The sequence below is a fragment of the Taudactylus pleione genome, unplaced genomic scaffold (assembly GCF_031769625.1).
Source record: "Taudactylus pleione unplaced genomic scaffold, aTauple2 ptg000329l, whole genome shotgun sequence".
NCBI classification, from domain to species: Eukaryota; Metazoa; Chordata; class Amphibia; order Anura; family Myobatrachidae; genus Taudactylus; species Taudactylus pleione.
The window spans coordinates 5,481,638-5,504,246 of NW_028284730.1; the positions used below are offsets into that span (position 1 = coordinate 5,481,638).

General features: G+C 46.8%; 1 protein-coding gene across 1 annotated transcript in view; it reads left to right on the forward strand.

The window, feature by feature from the left end:
• Window positions 1–11,953: 11,953 nt before the first annotated feature.
• The window catches only part of IDO2 (indoleamine 2,3-dioxygenase 2), a 39,741-nt gene continuing 29,085 nt past the window's right edge, over window positions 11,954–22,609 (forward strand). Inside the window, exons 1-2 of the mRNA XM_088443215.1 lie at window positions 11,954–12,043; window positions 16,152–16,271. Of these exons, the coding sequence (XP_088299341.1) occupies window positions 11,978–12,043; window positions 16,152–16,271 (186 nt within the window). The 5' untranslated portion in view covers window positions 11,954–11,977. The remainder of the gene's footprint in view (window positions 12,044–16,151; window positions 16,272–22,609) is intronic.

Consider the following 22,609-nt stretch of genomic DNA (forward strand, 5'->3'; position numbering starts at 1 on the left):
GCGAGCGTCCATGTTGATGGTCGCGATGGTCAAGACCATCGCGACCATCGGGCTTGCGACGGAGACCCTGCGGTAGGGTCTCGCTGCCGCAAGCCCTGGAGTGATTTTGGCTCTATCAGAGCCAAAATCACTCCCACTGACATCACTAGTGATGTCAGTGGGGCTGGCTTCAGACGGTAGGCGTTCCCATGGGAATGCCTCCGTCTGGCAGCCACGCCCCTGGCACGCCCACCAAAGGGGGCGTGCTGTCAATCAACATCGACAGCACGCCCCCTTTGGTGCGAGACCCGGAGCGACGGAGAGCCCCTCCATCGTGCGCATGCTCAGTGGGGCAACATCGACCCGCTTGCGAGCGGGTCTGAATGCCCACATAGTGTTGTAGGTGCTTGAAGCCACAATTTGGGCATGCTCTCTGTATGATATGTCAGTCACTGCGATGCTCTCTGTATATGTCAGTCACTGCTATGCTCTCTGTATGATATATCAGTCACTGTGATGCTCTCTGTATGATATATCAGTCACTGCGATGCTCTCTGTATATGTCAGTCACTGCTATGCTCTCTGTATGATATGTCAGTCATTGCGTTGCTCTCCTCAATATATGTTGGTCACTGTAATGCTCTCTGTATGATATATCAGTCACTGTAATGCTGTCTGTATGATGTCAGTCACTGTAATGCTCTCTGTATATGTCAGTCACTGCTATGCTCTCTGTATGATATATCAGTCACTGTGATGCTCTCTGTATGATATATCAGTCACTGTGATGCTCTCTGTATGATATGTCAGTCACTGCGATGCTCTCTGTATGATATATCAGTCACTGTAATGCTCTCTGTATATGTCTGTCACTGCGATGCTCTCTGTATGATATATCAGTCACTGTAATGCTCTCTGTATATGTCTGTCACTGCGATGCTCTCTGTATGATATATCAGTCACTGTAATGCTCTCTGTATATGTCTGTCACTGCGATGCTCTCTGTATGATATATCAGTCACTGTAATGCTCTCTGTATATGTCTGTCACTGTGATGCTCTCTGTATGATATGTCAGTCACTGTGATGCTCTCTGCAATATATGTTGGTCACGGCAATGCTCTCTGTATGCTATGATATATCAGTCACTGCATACCCTCCAACATGACCCGTTCCATTAGCTACAAAACACTCTACTCCTGGACTTCCCATGTAATGTATGATTGCAGTCACCTGTGTTGAACTAGGTAATTGATGGGACAAGTGTTTCAGCACAGGTGGCTGCAATCATAAATTAAGAGGGAAGTCCAGGAGCAGAGCATTTTTTACCTAATGGAATGGGTCATGTTGGAGGGTCTGGTCACTGTAATGCTCTCTGTATGATATGTCTGTCAGTGCGATGCTCTCTGTATGATACATCAGTCACTGCAATGCTCTCTGTATGATATGTGCTTTTTGCGCTCGCTCCGGGGCTCGCACACACTGCGCGTGCACACTGGGCCACCATCGACCCGATTGCGAGTGGGTCTGAATCAGGCCCTCTGTGTGATATGTCTGTCACTGTGATGCTCTCTGTATGATATGTCAGTCACTGCGATGCTCTCTGCAATATATACGTTGGTCACTGCGATGCTCTGTGATGGGTGAGGTAGTGTAGTACTGTCAGCAATGCTCCATTGAAAAGTGTTGATACCTCCAGAACCACAGAATAAATGCAGCAGGCGCTGGCACCTTAATATAACGGCACCTGCATGTGACTTGCATGACTTAATGATGTTATGGGTGTAGTGGGCAGGGTCGGCACAAGGTGCAGTGCCACCTTTCTACGATGCTGCCCACAAGCCATGAGCCCCTCCCTCCCTAATCACTAGTCACACCAGTAGGCCATTCATAATTTTCAGCTCCAAGCCCTTGTGGACATGAATCTGGCACTGGTCACTGGCCCCCTGGACCAGCCACTTGTGCCTGGCAAGTGGACGCTTGCGGGGGTGAGTTCGGATGTGCAGCAGCTGGTACCGAGAGACTTGCCTACACTTCCGGGAGCCTCCTGGCCATACCGGGAGAGTAGGTTTCCACTCTTGCCAGTCGTTAATTGGTTTTGGGTCATGGAGTATCTGAGGTTCACAGCAAACCAGTCCTGCAAACAAAAAAGGAAACTGGGATTGCTAATAGATGTCCTATATCATACTAGTACAAATTAGCAATGATCACAATGTGTGCTCCTTCTGTAACTGTTTGCACTGCACCTGCCCAAAATATTTTGTCAAGACCTGCATCACACTGTTTCACTCATGCCAGTTTGTTCTGGTGAATAAGCGATAGCTGATGCTGTATGCCATTAATTTTTAGATAGTTGGTTAGATCTCTGTCCTCGTATTCTCAGCCATTGTAAGATCTGTACCTTCAGACTTGTTTGTTTCTGTGCAAGGCTTTTGTACTCTTTGAACTTGTCTGTTATTTCACTTTTGTTTGTCAGAGAATAAACGTGTCCTCCTAGAAGTGTCATCGATGACTCATGGGTTCTACCTCCATTGGTCCACACAGTACTCAGTAGCTATCATTGTACTACATTCCATTGTGGCTAGGGTGTAAAGTTGTTGGCACTGGGTTGCTGCAGCAATTACAGTCCCTCTTTGGTTGTACACAACACAACACACCGACCCTTTGCAAATTGGACTCTGGCCCTGATTCAGAGCCGGACGCTCTGACAGAGCGCTTGCTCTGAATCAGGGCGTCTTTTTTTTTTTTTTTTATGGAGTGGCCTCCTGGCCACTCGCATTGCTGTGGGTTGCCACCCACAGCTAATGCGAGTGGTCAGGATGATGGTCGCGATGGTCAAGACCATCGGGCTTGCGGCAAGACCCTTGTGGTAGGGTCTCGTGGCCGCAAGCCCCAGAGAGCTTCTGGCTCTATCAGAGCCGAAAGCTCTCCCACTGACATCACTTGTGATGTCAGTGGGGCCGCCCCCAGACAGTAGGCATTCTCATGGGAACGCCTCCGTTTGGGCAGCCACGCCCCTGGCCCGCCCACCAAAGGGGGCGTGCTGTCACTCAACATCGACAGCACGCCCCCTTTGGTGCAAGACCCGGAGCGACAGATTGCACGTTGCTATCCGGGTCTCGCGCATGCGCACGACGGAGCTGGCTCCGTCGTGCGCATGCGCTCTGGGCCACCATCGACCCGGTTGCGAGCGCTCAGCACTTGCGACCGGGTCTGAATCAAGCCCACTGTATCTTATTTTCTCCAGTATACTAAAGGCAATTGGATTAGTTCCTAGATCAGACACAAATAGTACATCTCAGGGGCATTTCAAGAGAGGAGGGGGCCCGTCCTCTCAGTCCGGCGGCCGGTAGTGCACTGAGCGCAGTGCCGCAATGATAGCCTCTGGGCTCTAAAGTCTGCCCAGAGTCTATATGCACAGGTCACCGGGAAATGGGTGCAGTGGTCATTTTCCCTGTACTGTGCATGCGCAAAATGACAAGAAAACGTCCATGGCGGCCATTTTCCAGGTGTTTTTACTGCGCTGACACCGGCGTGATGTGGTGCTCCTGAGAGATAAGTATAATATGGGTGCAAGGTGTGCGAGGCAGGCCCCCCTGGACCCAGGGGCCCGTGTGCACGGCACACCCTGCACCAATGGCGTATCTATAATGGGTGCAGTGTGTGCGGGGCACACGGGCCCCTGGGTCCAGGGGGCCCCCGCACCACACACACTGCACCCATATTTTTTTTAAACGTACCTATCCGAGGTCCCGCTTTGGGTGTCACTGCTGCTCAGAGCACCGGAAAAATGTCCGCCACGGCCATTTTCCGGTGTTCTGCGCTTGCGCAGTAGACTCCGGGCACTAGAGTGTGCGCGGAGTCGACTGCGCATGCATAGAACACCGGAAAATGGCCGCCGCAGCCGTTTTTCCGGCGTTCTGCGCATGCGCAGTAGACTCCAGGGACACTCTAGTGCAGGGATGGAGAACCTCAGGTTCGGGGGCCGGATAAGACCCGCGGAATCATTTGGTTTGGCCCTTTGAGCTTTTTTCTGCTAGCCTCATCTGGCTAGCAGGTTTCCTAGAATGGCATCCTGCAACCAGAATCTATGCAGCAGTGCCGCCAGGAGCGTCCTTAGGATGCTTCAGATGGTTACACCGCTGCCCTTACAGCTCCATGGAGCATCCCCAGGATGATCCGGGCATTGCTGTAATCACCGGCGATAGTGGCCCCGCCCCGTATGACTTCACATTGAGGGTGCGTGGCCTGCATCGGGACTGCGAATAATGTTATATATATCAAATTTGCCCTCGACAGAAAAAAGGTTCCCCACCCCTGCTCTAGTGCCCGGAGTCTACTAATGCTCCGGTGGCTGGCCAGCCGCGTCAGTCGGAGGGGGCCCCGCGCGAGGAGTGCACACAGGCCCCCTCCTTGCTTAAAACGCCCCTGCCCTGCACCCATTATAAATATGCCCCTGGTACATCTTCAAAGTCTGTTTTGCCTTTAATTCTCAAACGTACAGTAATTGTCCCAACTTTGGTGGCATTTAGGACCTTGCATCCCATTCCCCTAATGCTTATTGACTAACACTGCTTTAAAAACCTAAACCTGTGGCTCCAGAGTCCATGTTTCAGCAGTCTTTGCAGTGGCTGTTTGCTACATTTAAGGCTGACTCAGTCCCGCTGTCACATTTAGGTGATGAGGTGCCACTTGATCTGCACTATTCTTAAGCCTTATGTCCCAACGTGTGGCATTTGAAAAATCTATACTTTGACTTTTTATGCTTTGTGCTTTTAGATAGGAATTTGTAATATTATAGTATAGGCATGTGCTCTTGAACCTGTTAGCTCATACAGTCTCTGTAGTTAGCTTCATAGTACTAGATCTAATGCCACAACCAAATAATCGTATTTAGGGAAGCCACTCCTGTGATCAGGATTGTCGATATTCTGGGATTTAGCAGGAAAAAGCTGTGATTTGAATCATGGAATTAGTGCCTCTAATCCCAGGATTTTGGGCATTAAACCTTCAGCCCGGGGGCAGCGCTGAGCACCAGTTCAGTCATCTCAGACTTTGCCCCCGGGTCTCCTGCGGCTGCGTGTGACATCAGGAGTCACGCTGCACAGCCACACATCAGCCCTGCCCCTTATTCAGCCTCGTCCGCCCACACTGGAGTCTGCTGTGTGGATGGCTGGGCGGTATTGATGCTAAGTGGAGGCCCAGCTCTGTCTGAGTCTGACTCGCTCTCTCACTCCCTCTTGTCACTCTGAACCCTGTTTGAGGTGAGCAGTGCTAGTGCGGCCTGACTGGGGAGGTGGTCTTGAGAAGGACTGATTGGCTGCTATGGGAGTCAGTGCCCTGCCTGAACTCTGCAAAAGTTAACTTGTTGAAGAAGAGCAAAACAAGCCTGCTGTTCTACAGGGTGAAGTGAGTCAAGTGAAAGTATGACAATGTCACACACTGTTTGTCACATCACAGTCTACACACAGCCTGTGTGCCGGGGGGAGCATAAAAGTTAAGTTATTTTATTCCTGAGGGGGGTTATTTTCATTGATCAACTTAACCCCGGGTATTCATGATTGAAATTTTTTCAATCCCAAATCCCGGGATTGAAATAATGAGGCGGGATTGGCTACCCTAGTTGTATTCTGGCATTATGTTTTGCAGCATCACCATTGCAACCTCCTCATCATCATCTATGATGCCAACTGTAGTCAATTACTGAGAGATGGATAACATTCTGTCTATATACTTGTTCATGTCCTTACACTATGATTTGTAATTTATGTAAAATATGTCTTGTTAATTCTTCTCAGTAGCTCTTTAACTTCATAAGCCATCTGTAAAATCACCCACATATCATACTGGAATATAGATGTGTTTCCACAGCTAGACCTATTGTTCCCATAGCTCCGTCTACTGTTTCTGAGCTTGGATTATCAACTAAGGTTGTTAGTAACTTTCCATAGCTTTAACTGCATTTCCATGGCAAACTTCCATGTAGCATAATTTTCTGCACCTATCTGCTTTTCAAAACTGATGCTGATCCCTGCACTGTTCATGCAGGTGAATAAGGGTCTGTCCATACTCACTCAGATCCTCTTATTTTGCGTCACTGCAGTCTGTAATTCTTGGTATCTGCTTGCTCCACACCATGGAATCTGATATTTCAGCAGTCAGAGTTGTGCGCGGTAATGGCCTGGTTTCAGATCATGCTTGCGCTAGGCTGAGCCAATAACCTATTAGCAGAGTGACCAGGGCTAGGACACTGGGTCTGTAGCCTATTAAGGCATGCTGTAACGCAAGTCGGGCCTCCTGACAGAGCTTATTTGGGTCTTAGAGACACCAGCTCTCAGTAATATGGATGGAGGTAGAGCAGAGCAGTCCTCATCCAACAGTACTTAGCTCCCTTTCCCTCCTCTAAAGCTGTGTAAAAGCAGCATTGAAGGGTCATTGCTTGGCAGGTCACATCTCCAAACCATCCCTGAATTTGTGTGGAATAGCAGAACAGTGACCTCCAATTTGGGCTGTCCCACCTAAATCTGGACAATTGGAGGTATGCATATGTAACGAGGAGATATGGCAACGGACATATATGTCATTTGGTAGAGCATTGGTTGAGATCCTTCACCAGACAACACTAGACACCGAATGTTGGTCTACTAGAGGGTCATCCAAACTATGGCTCACGGGCCAACATTAGGCTGCCACCTGCTCCAATCGAGGCCTCTATATGGACTGCACTCTGGAGTCATTGATCCGTCACAATTCCTCAGTACCTCTACCTCTGCATTAGCAGCGATAAACCTCAGAGAGAGAGAGAGCGAAAACAGTTCTGCCCACCCTGCTTGAGAGATCAGAGGTCGCCCCCTGAGTTGCAATAGCAGTCCACCCAGGTATCCCCCTCCTAGGCCACCCATTCACCCTAAACTAGCTCCAGGCCTCCCATCCAGCCACAGACACATGGCAGACAAGCTAAGGACCAAAATCAGCACTTGACCTGGAGAATAGAGACTATGGCAATATCTGGTTGCAAACACTACTCCTGGTCCCTACCCACCTCAAAGTCACATCTCCTCCGTTCACATTTATATACAATTACTTCCGCTTGTTTTTTTGGTGTACCTGTAAATATTAAGTATCCCTGGGATGTCCTCAGTTGAACACATAAGCAGGGCCGGATTAAGGTCTGTGGGGGCCCCTGGACAACAAACGTGGGGGCCCCTATTAAATATGGACAAAATGGGGGTATACGCAATTGGGACCGTATTGCCCATAAGCGCTACATTGGCAAACAGCGGTAAGCTAAGCTTAGCGCTGTTTGTTAAATACTGAAAGGAGGACATAACCCCTTTTAGTGAGTGCTAAAGGGGTTATGTCTCATTGTGAAATGGGGCCCATGGGCTCCACATGAAAATAAACAATATACACCCACAGGAAAAAAAAACACATATAGGCACCCACATGAAATGTTACTCACCAGTTGCGCAATTTTATTCACATTACACCGCACATAGTGCCCGATTCACATTACACCACATAGTAGTATCCCTCATGTTATGACACAGCGAAGTGCCCCTTTTACACAATGCCCACAGCAGTGCCCCTTATACACAATGCTCATAGTAGTAGTGTCCCTAATACACATAATGCCCACAGTAGTAGTGCCTCTTATTCAATGCCCATAACAGCAGTGCCCCTTATGCAATGCCCCCAGTAGTGGCAGTGCCCACAGTGGTATTGCCTCCAGGAGTGGTGCCCCCTGTAGTAGTGCCCCCTGTAGTGAAGCCGCTTGTACAAAGAAAAAAAAACAAAACGACAATACTTACCTTAAGCCCCGCTCCCGCGTCCGTCTGGCTGGCCGCCCGTCAGAACTATGGGAGAGACGCGCACACTGCGGGAGCCAGAAGCCGGAGCTCAGGTGTGAGCTCCAGCCTCCAGCTGTCACTGGCACTGCAGGGAGGAAGCCAGGCATCCACTGGAGCAAAATCTCATCTGGCGCCTGGCAAATGGAGTCTCCCTTTGGCGTTGGGGATAGGTGGGCAGGAGGAGGGTGGAACTGGTTCCGTCTCCTGTTCTGGCCCACTTTAACCCCTAGTGGGTGTGGGGGCCCCGGGACGTCCGCCTCTGTTGCCCCCCCCCTGTTAATCTGGCCCTACGCATAAGCAGCCTATGTACATACTGTAGGTTCCTCTGGGGGCTGCTTTGTTGCCGAATTTGCCATGCTCCTTAATGCGTTAGCCTTTGTAGCCTATGGGATACGTAACACAAAATTTACTAGGAGAGGGATCCTATGGATCCCTACCCGGCAATGGCCACCTAAACATGCATGTGCAGTAGTGGTGCCAGCTCCTGAAATATAAGTGAAATAATCTCATTAGCGTTCACTTCACTTTTAACGCATCGCAGGGACAGTGGAGCCCCCGCAAATGGTTTTTAAGACATTCATCAATCTTTAATTTCTAAATGCAGCAATAGGCGGCTATAAGAAATTATAATTATTGGGTCTAATTAATAAATGCTTCATAGTGTTTCTTAGAATAAGATTTTCTCTTGATTGCTGGGAGGCAAACTATGAGAATTTTGTTTGGGGTCCTCAATTTACTCATTCTCTTAATATGAAAAAGTTAGGATGCCCCTGGTATACTAGTTACAATTACCAGGTCGGCCCCACTCAGAGACCAACTCCTAGGGATGGCCGTCGACCATCAATGATTACAACCCATCGATGGTTAACCACTGATGGCCGATGGTTTTGCCATTGATGCGGAGATATAATAGTTCTCTGCCATCGATGGCACATAGCCCCCCGATGTTTCCCCCCCCCACCTGATGCCGGGACACAGAGCATATCGCTATCTGCAAAGCCCCGCCCCCAAATCTGATTGGCCTGCTGCTCAATAGAGCATTGCTGACTAATAGAGTAGGAATGACCATCGGTGAGCGAAACCATCAATGGTTTCATGCCGATGGTTACACACCATCAAGGTTAACTACCATTGGCACTGTTGATCTTTAACCCACCGATTGCCATCCCTACCAATCACATTGTGATCAAGATTAAGAGCAAAGCAATAAAAAAAAAAAAATCAAGTACTGTAACTTTGCACCTCTTCAAAACCATGCTGCACTGCAGAAGGGTAGATTTAAATGTGAGGGGGGCATGTCTAATGCAAATCTACAAGGGCAGTTTAATAAATAAGGTAAGAAGACTTCATTGCGTGAATTTATTCAACTTGTACATATACATGTAATCAATAGTATGGCCTTTGTACACATTATTTTTTCACACAGTTCCCATACTTAAGCACCTGTTCCAACGGTACACCAAGGCATCTACCCGGCATTGAAGAAATCAGTGTCATGCGCCTGAAGCCAGGACATGGCGGTTGCTGAACTTCACTGTTGGTTGCGAATTGCCTTCACCCAGGTGCTTCTTCAATGGTCCAAAGAGATAGAAATCGCTCTGTGCCAGGTCAGGGCTTTATGGAGGATGGTCCAGTACATCCCAATGGTAGTGCCACAACACTCGTGTGCTGTTGGCTGAGTGTGGCTTGTTATTATTGTGCAGCAATATGACACCTGTTCACAGCAACCCAGGTTGTGTTCGACGAACTGCCCACCGCAACTGGCTCAATGTGTCACAATAATGGGCAGCATTCACAGTATCTCCCTTGGCGAGGAAATCAACAAGAAGCATGCCCTTGTGGTCCCAAAACATGCTCACCATGACCTTCTTTGCTGATGGAGTTGTTTTGAATCTCTTTAAAGATGGGGACGATGCGTGTTTCCATATCTTCATGGATGCTTGCTTCATCTCCAGTGACACATAATGCAGCCACGTTTCATCACCTGTAACAGTAGCCTGCAGGAACTACACTCCCTTATGATACCACATCAAGTATACGAGACATTCCCATCCTATTGGCTTTGTAAACTTCTGTGAGTTGCTCCAGTACCCAGTGTGAACACTTTTTTTCTTGTATCCTACTAAGGGCCGTATCTATAATGGGTGCGGGGAACACGGGCTCCTGGGTCCAGGGGGGGGTCTGGCACTGTAACACGACTGGAAATTGGCCGCGGCGGCTATTTTCCCGTTGTTTGGGAATGCGCAGTACAGGGAAAATGGCCGCCCTGGCCATTTTCCCGGTGACCTGTGCATACATTATAGACTCTGGGCACACTCTAGTGCTCAGAGTTTATAACTCCAGTGCTGGCCGCGCACAGCTCAGTGTGCAGCCAGCCGCCGGGTGGAGAGGAGGGGACCCGTGTTGTAGACTGCACACAGGCCCCCTTATCCTAGTTACTCATGAACGATGTTGCACACAGTACCCACTGAGATGCTTAGTTCGTCAGCAATATCACTAACTCGAATGTATCTGTCCTCTTGAATCAAACCTTCAATTCGGCACAAAATGTCATCTGTGGTGGATGTGCTTGGCCGGCTGGATCGCTTCTCATCTTGAACGTCTGTCTTGCCATTATCAAAGGCAGTGCACCAAACCCAAACATGTTTCCATGACATGATGTTATTTCCATACACCACGACAAGTTGTCGATGAATTTCAGCTGCTGATGTGCCCTTTAGAAGCAGAAATCTGATCACACTAAGCACCTCAATGTTTGACCATGTTTCCGCCAGCTCCACCATCTAACAACTGATGTTGGGACAGTATTACTGATGAGTCGCATAGGCAAACGCAGGGGGGGTTTCCGTCTGCCTGGAAACGCCCCTCCCCAGCACATACCATGACCACAATAGAAATAGTAATATAATAGATTACTAGTGCTGCATGTTCTTCTCAGTATCACAAATGAAATAATTAGCACTACTTGTGGATCTTTTAACATGTATCAGCCAACTAGACGATCTGGAAAACATGCACTGTTAGAGATGCACTGCCATAGAGCCCAATATGTACATATATGTCCAGGGCAGTGCTAGGTTCTTCTTCTGTTCCTCCAGGCTCCCGAACTTGCTCCAATTGTCTGGAATGGTGCCCACATCTAAAATAAATATGTTCACTTCAGGCAGGATGGCCCTACTGACGCATCTAATGGCTTACTGTGATCACTGGTCCTGTATATGCTGGAATTAATACAAACAATACACTTTGTATGACTCTAATTAAAGCTGGTTAAGTACTAATTCTGCCCTCTTCATTGGCATGCCACACTCGCTCTAAAATTAAGCATTTGGAACCCCCCCCCTTGAAATCCTGCATTTGCCACTGAGGCATGAATTGCACCAATTTGTTCTGGTGCAATCTCATGCTGATGACAGTGCTCTATGAAAATAATCTGGATAAGGAATTATGGGCCTGATTCAGAGCCGGTCACTAATTGCGCTCGCTCGTCCAGAAAATAGGGGTGGCTATTCAAATGAACCGTTCGCTGTTTGCGGTCTGTTCACGCCTCTAGGTCTGAACGAGCGAACAAAACTTGCGGTCGTTTTTTTGGAAACTACGCCCCCTGGCCGCTCGCATCCTACGTCATGTCCGCTATTTATTAGATTAATCGAGTACATCGAACAGGGTATGAGCTGCTCGCTATTCTTGTGGTTGGTTTTTGCTACCACAATTTTGCGAGCAGTTCTGGCTAAAAAAAAAACCCAGTGACGTGGTCAATGACGCTGCTGTTTTAAATATGCACACCCATAAAACGCCCGTTTTGACCTTTAAGCACGCCTGCGATCGGATCTCCACTCCCCGTTTTCAAGCACCTTCCCCTGTTACCAACCACATACGCCTCATCCTGTCACTCAAATTAGCAGGCATTCGCTATTTTGCGAGCACATGAATTTCGGCCGCACTGACTGGTTCGCGCATGCGTATAACGATCCGTACGCATGCGCAGTTTGGCAGACATCGCTCGGAGCGAACGAGCTGCAGCTTACGAGTGGCTCTGAATCAGGCCCTATGTTTGTGTAATTTGCTTTGACATAATTAGATTTTGTTTAATATTGACCCCATTTATTTTGGGTATAGGACAAACTTCCTGACTATTACAGACCCTGGATGGACATCGCAGAACATTTACCTGACTTGATTGAAACAAAGAAACTGCGAGATGAAGTTAGAAGGGTGAGTATGGTTGCTGTGACCAGGAATGGTTGGATGCTGTAGCTGTGAGGAGCTATGATCATACTTGGCTACCCCTTCCAGAAGATATGGACAATAGATATGATGGTATAATTTACTTTAAGTGGGCAGGACAGGACGCATTATGGCAAAAAGTTATGTATCATGTCCCTGCCTGCTCAGTGTGATCATTGTTTTAAGACTTGATCAGCACCATTGCGGCACGTTCCTACCTTGCAGGCAGTTAAGCGTCCTTGTGGAGGTCTTGCCATAATTCTGATTTCTTCAGGATATATCCCATAACAATATGCAGCTATGGCAATAGTAAACAAGCCACATACACAGCACCTATATTTTTTTATATTATAATTTTTAATCCTGATAACAACCGTAGCTCCAGAAACGTGAAAATATCAGTGATCATCAGTTCAGAAATGAATAAAATAAGCAATGGAAGCCTTGTCTGGAGTATGGGAGCTTCTATAAATCTTGTATTAACTTGTAATTTTACGTGATTAGTCTTTCATAGAAAAAAAAAAAGCACAGTACATATGTTGATTCAAATAATAAAGATATTAGTATGGGTTCCTTGCAGCCATTCTGTGACTATATAAATGAACAAGGCAACAGGCTGAGGGCCTGATTCAGAGCCGGACGCTATTTGCGAACGGTCGTTCAGAAAAAGGGGCCGGCTTTTTAAATTGAGCGCTCGCTCTTTGCGGTCTGTTGACGCCTCTATGTCTGAGCGAGTGAACGAAATATGCGCTCGCTATTTTGTAAAGACGCCCCCTGGCCGCTCGCATCTTACGTCATCTCCGCTATTAGATTAATCGAGTACATCGAAAGGCATCTGAACTGCTCGCAGTGCTTGTGGTTGGATTTTCCTACCGCAATCATGCGAACAGTTCAGGCTTAGAAACAACCAAGTGACGTGGCCGATGACGCTGCTTTGTTAATTATGCACACCCTTAAAATGCCCGTTTTGGCATGCCTGCGTTCGGATCTCCACTCCCCGTTTTCAAGCACCTTCCCCTGTTACCACCCACAAACGCCTCATTCTGTCACTCAAATTAGCAGACATTCGCTATTTTGCGAGCACACAATTTCCGACCGCAATGACTGGTTCGCGCATGCGTATTACAACCCATACGCATGCGCAGTTGTGCGAACATCGCTCGGAGCGAACGAGCGGCCGCTTACGAGCGGCTCTGAATCAGGCCCTGAGTGCTCTTTCCTAAGGTCATGAAAACCCAAGGTGACTTCTAAAGGTGCATACACACACTATTTCTGAACAATTATCGTTAAACGATATCATTTAACGATAATCGTTAGAAAAAATCGTTCACTTTCTGAGTCAAAGATGAATGATTATCGTTCATGCGCGTTCACGTTTGTAGTTCAGTCAGACTTGTCAACTTTTCATTTTCATTAAGGGAATGTGCAAAAATCGTTTGTAGTTCAAAAATATCATTCATTACACTAAAAAAATCTGACAGATAATCTGACAGAAAATCGTTCATAAAATCGTTGGTAACAAAATCGTTGTGTGTGTATGCAGCTTAATACTCAGAATAACTTACAGTGCACGGTACTATTGTACCTAGTGCACCAGAGACATTGGGTAGGATGCACTAACGTCAGAAATGCGGTCAAACCCCCGAAGTTTGCAAATGTAGTTTTCAGGGGTCTGACCACATTCCTCATATGCATCAAGCTTGGAAACGGTGGGCAATGCCATCTTCACATCTTCTATTCGCAAAGCCCCCTTGGGAGGGATCTAATCGGATCCCTCCTAGTACCCCCTGCGGCACGCTTGTCCTTCTGCGCATGTGCAAAATGACTAGAGAGGAACCTCTGGGTCATAGACCTGGAAGTCCCTCATTCGCAATGGGCAGCTCTTACTGGGAGAGCTGTCCTTTGCGTTTTTCTAAATACATATCGGCGTAATTAAAGCCATCATGCAAATAGTAACTTACCATTAATACAGACATTGGACCTGATTCAGAGTTTGGAATAAAGAGAGAGATAGCACTTAACTGTGTACCCGGGCAAACCATGTTGCAATGCAAGGGGTGTAAATACATATTTTTTTTTTGCATGTGGTGTAAATACTGTCTGCTTTTACATGTAACCCACAAATACAGCACAACTTGATTATTACTCTACAATTTAGATGTCAGTTTGGACACCTCCCTCCCAAATCTAAATCTCTCTGCACATTATAAATCTCCCCCACCTGCAGTGCAGCAAGGTTTCACCAAGATGATCAGTTGAGAGAGAGATATCTCACTCTATTCCCAAGTCTGAATCGGGCCCATTGTTTGCAGGAGTTTATGCATATACTAGAATTACAGGTACATTATAAAAGAGCTACTGATAACATTAACAAATATATAGTTTTAGTTCTCGCACATTGACCAGGCTTCAGATGTTTTTTTTTATGTTTTTTTTTTTTTTTTTTTTAAATTTGCTAAGGACAGAACCAGCTCTACCATTAGGCAGACCTTGGCAACCTAATTCACCATTGGTTAGGTGGCACCTAAACCACTGACTGAGTGACATAATACAGTGGTATCTTTAATTCCACGAGAGCCGCTGGCATGGGGGAGAAGACCCAGCAACTTCTAGATATCTTGACAGCTGATCTTCCATGTCAGTGTTACACTGGGAGTGTGGTGCTTGTTATGAAGTCTGTGGAGCCCTAGATATGGAGCTGAGTGCAAGAGTTTAATTAGCCATTTTTAGATTAAAGAGTACGGCTGTACTGGATGGGAGACTGCTTTGCTGACTGGTATTCCAGGTTTAGCGGCTGTTTGATTTTTTTTTTTTAAGCTTTATTTAAAAGCAACATGCAGTGGTAATTTTGACCACTAGAGGGCAGGAGAACATTACAATATTGTGCATTTGTGCCTATTCTTTCATTCGGTATGCTGCTACAAATTGGACAGTTAGAACGTCGACACTCACATGAGAAGACACTCTGAGGTCGTACCCGGCATGCCGACTTTGATAATGTGATTTAAAGCATTTTAACAGTGTCGGAGTTGCAATTTAAACATGATGCTTTATACATCATATTTCAAGTTGTAAAGCCAGTACTGTTAAAATGCTAACAATCGCATTATTAATGTGTTGATATGCCAAGTCCGACCTTGCAGTGTCCCCATTGTGCGTGTCTGTGTCAATATTTTAACTGTCAAACTTACATCATTATCGTTCTGTTGTATGAGTTATATGAGTGCTACGTCCTAAGACGCTGCATCAGATCCCCTGTCGCGATGGTTGCAGCCCTCGGCCAGTCTATGTAAGTCGAAGCTTACTCAGACTGCCCATCGCAACTGGTCAGCCGGGTCGAGGAAGTCTATACATTTTAGGGGGATTATGCACGGAATGAAGTGAAATCGATACAGGATTTTGGTCAGGGGCGTCATTTTTCCGGCAGCTAAACGTCCTAGCCACGGGACTGCGCAGAGGGCCCAGATTTTTGTTAGGGTGGAAATTTTTTTTAAAATGTGATAGTAATTACTAATTACGCTCTATAGTAGCAGATAAATCAGAAGTAATCTGAATGCCTAGGTGCTACAGAGATGTGGATGGCCAATCATATAGATATCTAGATTTAAGACATTATAGTAGATCTTGGGCAAAACCAAATGTCAAGCTTCTGATTTGTGCACATTTAATTTATAGAATGCAGCTGTTGCATATGCCGGAAGGGCTGTGTGAATGGCTGGCAGTGAGGTATCCGAGCATGTGATAAAAGCATGTCATCATAATGTTTATTTTTAACATAATTTTGTTTAGTCCTGCACCCCCTGAGTGTACTCAATGCTCTTTCTGCCTTGTCCAGTGATGCTGCCAGCTGCTGCTCCTCCAATTTGGTAATAGGGCGAGAGCATGGGCCTGTACTGTGATGATAAAACACAGCACCATGCACCCAGACACTGGCATGGAGCAATGAGTTAAATCTACACATTACATTGGCTGGGGCATGATACCTGTGTGATTTATTGTTAACATGTGACATGTGCTCAATATGTTCCAAGCTGAGCTGTTCATTCTGAAATGGTTTCAGGGGTGTAATTTGGGAACTCCCCTTTTCTCCCTCTAGATGCCAGAGCTGGATACACTGCACCTGAGAGGGCACAGACAGATGCGCTTGGCCCGGGTGATCCTTAGTCATATGGTTATGGGTTATGTCTGGCAGGATGGAGAGACTGGCGGAGTGAAGGTGAGAATAGCATTATAGCTGTGGGGCCTGGGAATGACTTCACTCATTATAGTTCTTTTTTACCTTTACCAGTCCTCAAAGACATTGAGCAGTACAGGTTTTCGGGATACCCTCACTACACCATGTGCTGTTATTACCAGAACTACTGATACTTAAGAAATGTCTTCAAAGCTGAGGTATGCGCTCTTCAGACCACTCACCCCAGCAGCCATTCGTTAGTAAAAAAACCACTTACAATAAACAGTTAAAAGGAAAAAGAAACAGAATACTAATGATGTATTGCACAGTCACAGGGAAGCGGCTTATGCACTACCGTATAACTAAAATGCAAATGCAGCAAGAGGTGTCTGTAGGAAATAGACACCTCCTGAATGCATCTGCGATCTGAGTGCTACATCTTAAGACGCTGCACCAGATCCCCTGTCGCGATGGTCGCAGCCCTCGGCCAGTCTATGTAAGTCGAAGCTTACTCAGACTGCCCATCGCAACTGGTCAGCCGGGTCGAGGAAGTCTGCATCTGATGACGCAGAACCTGGGCTCTCCACACCTACAAAACAGGGGGCAACAATCAGCAGTCCCAGAGCACATACATTCGATAACCTCACCACAGTTCCTCCAACAAAACTGAGAGGAATCCGGGTATATTTTATTCTTGGCGTTTACCTGGCTTATGGCACAAACTGAACAGTTTTTATGATCTTTTCAGGATGATTAATGCATTTAGACATTATACACATATTCTAATTGCTGATCAGTCAGAGATACTTGTAATGCTATTTCCCATTTAGTTTGGGTTGCCAATTTATTGACTTCAATAATGAACAGTTCTATACCATACTGATATCAGGGCCAGGCCCGGGCACCAGATTTGAGGGGGCACCGTAGGGCAATTTCAAGGGCCATTCGACCAGAGAGCAGCACCCCTCCTCCCTTCTCTCCTTGCTCCCTCTGCATGCAATGCATGCACAGTGCTCACTGTACTGGGCTCTTACAGGCTCAGTCATGGCTCTAGCATCGGAGATGCAGTGCAAATACGTCATAGGTCACATTGAAGGTCACGTCGACACATGTCGTTCCCGCCTGTGCTAAGGCTGGTTGCAGTGGCGAGGGGCTTGTGAATAACTGAGGAAGGCTGAGAAAGGTGATGGGGGCTGGAGGCTGATTGAGGAAGGTGATGGGGGCTGGTTGAGGAAGGTGATGGGGGCTGGCTGAGGAAGGTAATGGGTCTGAGGGCTGGCTGAAGAAGGTAATGGGGCTGGCTGCTGGCTGAGGAAGGTGATGGGGGCTGGAGGCAGGCTGAGGAAGGTGATGGGGGGCTGGCTGAGGAAGGTGATGGGGGCTGGCTGAGGAAGGTGATGGGGCTGGAGGCAGGCAGAGGAAGGTGATGGGGGCTGGCTGAGCAAGGTGATGGGGGCTGGCTGAGCAAGGTGATGGGGGCTGGAAGCAGGCTGAGGAAGGTGATGGGGGCTGGAGGCAGGCTGAGGAAGGTGATGGGGGCTGGCTGAGCAAGGTGATGGGGGCTGAAGGCAGGCTGAGGAAGGTGATGGGGGCTGGTGATGGGAGCTGGCTGAGGAAGGTGATGGGGGCTGGAGACAGGCTGAGGAAGGTAATGGGGGCTGGAGGCAGGCTGAGGAAGGTGATGGGGTCTGGGTGCTGGCTGAGGAAGGTGATGGGGCTGGAGGCAGGCTGAGGAAGGTGATGGGGGCTGACTGAGGATGGTGATGGGGTCTGGGTGCTGGCTGAGGAAGGTGACATCACGTGCGCTGAAGAACAATGTGTGAGAAGCCTGCAGGTACTTATAGAAGACTCTGGAGGAAATAGCAATTTGGTTCTGCAATTCGGTGAAGGACTGAAGATCCAAATTCTCAAACAGGTCCTGACAACAATACAATACCCTTACTATACTGGTTATACAGATTTAGTTCTGGGATTAGCTCAAAAACAGCAAGCATTGCAAATCAGGAAAAGGGAACCAAAACACTACAAGATTTCGCTATTCTCTCCCATGCTGCTAGGGGATTTATTGTACTTTTAAGTGTGGTACTATTTACTGGCCTGTGTTAATAATCAATCCATAGGAGATCCTCCAAGGTAAAAGGTGACATCGAGTGTATTTATATGTCTAGTCCACCCATGGTTTGTGTTGGGAGAGAGAAACCAGTCTTTAAGTTGATGTTATAGGTGTACCAACTGAGCGTTTTCCAATTTCAGCACAGCTACAGTAAGCCACCTTTAATATGGACCCTGGCAAGTCTGGGACGTTTCCCCTTCCAGACAAAGGATGAAGAAACTAGTACAATTGGTTTATACATTTTAGGGGGATTATGCACGGAATGAAGTGAAATAGATACAGGATTTTGGTCAGGGGCGTCATTTTTCCGGCAGCTAAACGTCCTAGCCACGGGACTGCGCAGAGGGCCCAGATTTTTGTTAAGGAGGAAAATTGTTTTAAAATGTGATAGTAATTATCCTCTATAATAGCAGATAAATCAGAAGTAATCTGAATACCTAGGTGCTTCAGAGATGTGGATGGCCAATCATATAGATATCTAGATTTAAGACATTATAGTAGATCTTGGGCAAAACCAAATGTCAAGCTTCTGATTTGTGCACATTTAATTTATAGAATGCAGCTGTTGCATATGCCGGAAGGGCTGCGTGAATGGCTGGCAGTGAGGTCTCCGAGCATGTGATAAAAGCATGTCATCATAATGTTTATTTTTAACATCATTACGTTTAGTCCTGCACCCCCTGAGTGTGCTCAATGCTCTTTCTGCCTAGTCCAGTGGTGCTGCCAGCTGCTGCTCCTCCAATTTGGTAATAGGGTGAGAGCATGGGCCTGTACTGTGATGATAAAACACAGCTCCATGCACCCAGACACTGGCATGGAGCAGCAGCAACATTACAGGAGCTAACATCCCCCCTCTGCAGCCTGACACCCGCCTTCTTATTCCAAACGGAAGTACCTTAGTACTTAGGGAAGGCACCTGAGAGGGAGGTGCACCCAGGGTCGTAGCTAGGGTAGTGCAGCCGGTGCCATCGCACAGGGCACCACAGGACCGGGGGCGCTATTTGGGCCTGTCAAATTTCTGTTTATTATCATTCTCACTTGTATTTTCCTCTTATTTCACCCCCAGCATCTCCTGTCCTCCCCTATCTCTTCCCTGGTCCTTCCCCATGAGGCCATTCCTCTTTTTTGGGTGTATTATGTCCCTTTGAAAAATGAGGGGGGTGCCAATGCTCTTTCTGGCACAGGGCACCAAAAAGTCTAGTTACGACTCTGGGTGCACCTATGGCACCTGATAACTAGGTGGAGGCCAAACTCAGCCCTGGTTGTTGGCCCTGCTTGGGCACTACATCATGGAGTGTCTGCAGACCAGGCTTGTAGAGCAGCTATCTGGTTGTCAGTTCATGTTCAGTACAAATTGAACATGAACTGAATACGTGGATTCTGCCCTTAGCAGGAGGGTGCTCCACGTGGCTGTTTATTCCTAGGCTTTCTTCCTCCCATGAGGGTTGCTTTGGGGCATCCCACTGTATGTGTCCTACTACTGATGAAGGAGAACAGGGAGCCTTTGCATTTCCCTTTAATTCTTTTTTTGTCTGAGGGTTTTTGCCTGATATAGACCAACAAACCCAGGGATGTGTATCTTATTTCTGTGGTCTGTGTGTCTCCTTGCTGGGCTACTAGTGAGCTAAAGGAAGAGCAGGTGCGCTGTAGGGATTCTGTTCTTCATTCTCTCATTACCCTGCCTCCTATATGTGACCTAACCCACCTTCTGCGTCCACCTACAGCCTAAGACAGAGATCATTAACTGTAATAAGAGAACAAAAAATCCCATTTACAGTTTGGTTCTGTTTTGTGTCAGCTGACAACACTAGATGGCAGAAAAAGAGAAAAAATGCAACTTATTGTTAGAAACTCATACATCATACACACCTTTCTTCTCCCACAAACTGCTCTTTCTTTTTTTCTTAAGCATCAATTCACAATATGTACTCTAATGACGTATGTAAATACCACTTCCAACTGCCAGAGGGTGGAGGGGGAGTGTAGGCCAAAGTACATAAAGGGCCATATTCAATTAGAATTAGAAGCGAAAAGTCTGAGGCCGGACTTTTCGCCGTCATCGCAGGTTTTCTTGGGGATAAAGTATTGGGCGTGTGCCCGCGTATCCCCGTATTCAATTAGGAATCGGCAAAAACGGGACCCGGCGGAAAGGTAAGTAATGAAAAGTCCTGTCACTTTTTGGGGAAATTAGCCTGTCAACCCCCAAAAGATGTACTAACATGGGGGATCATTATGGATACCCCCGAAAAGCCCTGCTAAAGGTATTTAGGGATTTTAAACGGTGTCGGCAGGTGCTTTAATGTGTCTTTAACAAAGTGGTGACGAATAGCATTTAGCAACATTTTCTTAAAAAAATAACTAGTCCCATCAAATTTGGGGTACATGAAAATGGGTGCAAGCATATTTTTAAGTCCATAAAGTGAACTATTAAAATTCACCTGCCGCAACCATCCGCATTCTAAAAAACACCTGCCGCATACTTGGGGTCCCCCCCCTGAGTCTATTTTGCTAGTTTATAAGTTTGTCCCCCAATTATTATTTTTTTTGCCCCCAAAACGAAAGTACATTTTAGAAGGCATCCTGTTGAACTTTTTTTTTTTTTTTTTTTTTTACACAGAATACCTTTAGGGGACATTGCAAGGGGTTCAGGGTACTTTTTTTTTTATTTTTTTTTTATTTTACTTTGTACCCCAAAACACCAATTCTGCACTTTTTATCACCACCTAATCATAATTGAAAAGTGATCTCCAATTTTTGCCAAAGACTCTTTGCAATTGGATATGAGGAAAAGTCAAAATGGCGAAAATGACGTCATCGGTGATAAATTATCGCCGATAACGTCTTATTGCCGCTAATTGAATATGGCCCTAAGGGTGTGTCAATGCAAAATGCATCCCAAAATTACCACCAAGTAGCCCTGGATGCTCCTGTTTAGAGTGGGATGACGTGTGGGTACATAACCACTGGTGCAAGTTGCAAGCTGAAGATGATTGTGTCCTCTTCCCCGGAACTGCGCTAGAGTCTACTAGTGTTCCTAGTGCTCAGTGCGCTGCCAGGATGAGATGAGAGAGCCCCCTATGGAGACTACACAGGGGTCCCTCCTCTTTTAAGACGCCCCTGGGGACTGGCATGGTGCTACCTATGCAGATTGGTCACATCTCAAGGTTGTAGCAAACTCTACCTACTGCAAGTGGCAGCTTTGCTATTTTGTGACTTTGTACAATTACCAATTCAATTACATCCTCAACTTTGGTTTTGCTCAGTCCATGCAGAAAATGTAGCAACAATGGCCCTCATTCAGAGCCGTACGCTCTGAGCAGAGCGCACGCTCTGAATGAGGGCCGCCCTCCATAAAAATGGAGCGTCCTCCTGGACGCTCGTATAGCTGTGGGTCACCACCCACAGCCTATACGAGCGTGCAGTTTGATGGCCGCGATGGTCGTGACCATCGCGACCATCGAAACTGCGAGCCGGAGCCTGCGGTTGAGGTTTTCAACCGCAAGGCCCGGGGTGATTTTGGCTCTATCAGAGCCAAAATCACTCCCACTGACATCACTAGTGATGTCAGTGGGCCGGCTTCTGACGGGAGGCGTTCCCTTGGGAACGCCCCCGTCAGGGAGGCACGCCCACCAAAGGGGGCGTGCTGTCAATCAACATCGACAGCACGCCCCCTTTGATCAGACACAACGAGCGAAGGACTTTCCTTCGCTCGTCGCATCTGGCGCATGCGCACGACGGAGCTCCCTCCGTCGTGCCCATGCTCAGTGCAGACCATCAACCCACTTGCGAGCGGACAGCCGCTTGCGAGTGGGTCTGAATCAGGGCCAATGTGTGCTTTGCTTATTTATTAGCTTTGCAATAAATGACCCAAATACATTTGTAAAAATCATTTCACAGAGGTTGACCTAAAATTTGCAAATGCATTTTTGTTTTGTTTTTTTAATTTCACTTGAAAATACAAAGGATAAAAAAAAACTTTGCCAAAAAAGAGATAAAACAAAGAATATAAATGATATGTAAACAATATTATCTAAAAAAATTATATATTACTAAAAATAAATGATCTGTTCATTGTTTTCCATCTTGTACAACATACACAATTTTTTCCATTCTCTTGACATAATGACTACAGCAGTCTCCGGCGTGGACAGTTCGTTATTCAATGGGAAAACTGAAATATTTTATGGTGCTGATATCATTGGATTATGATCAAAATAAATCCTGATACGCCAAGTTTAAATGGCTCTTTTCTCATGAACTGTACAAA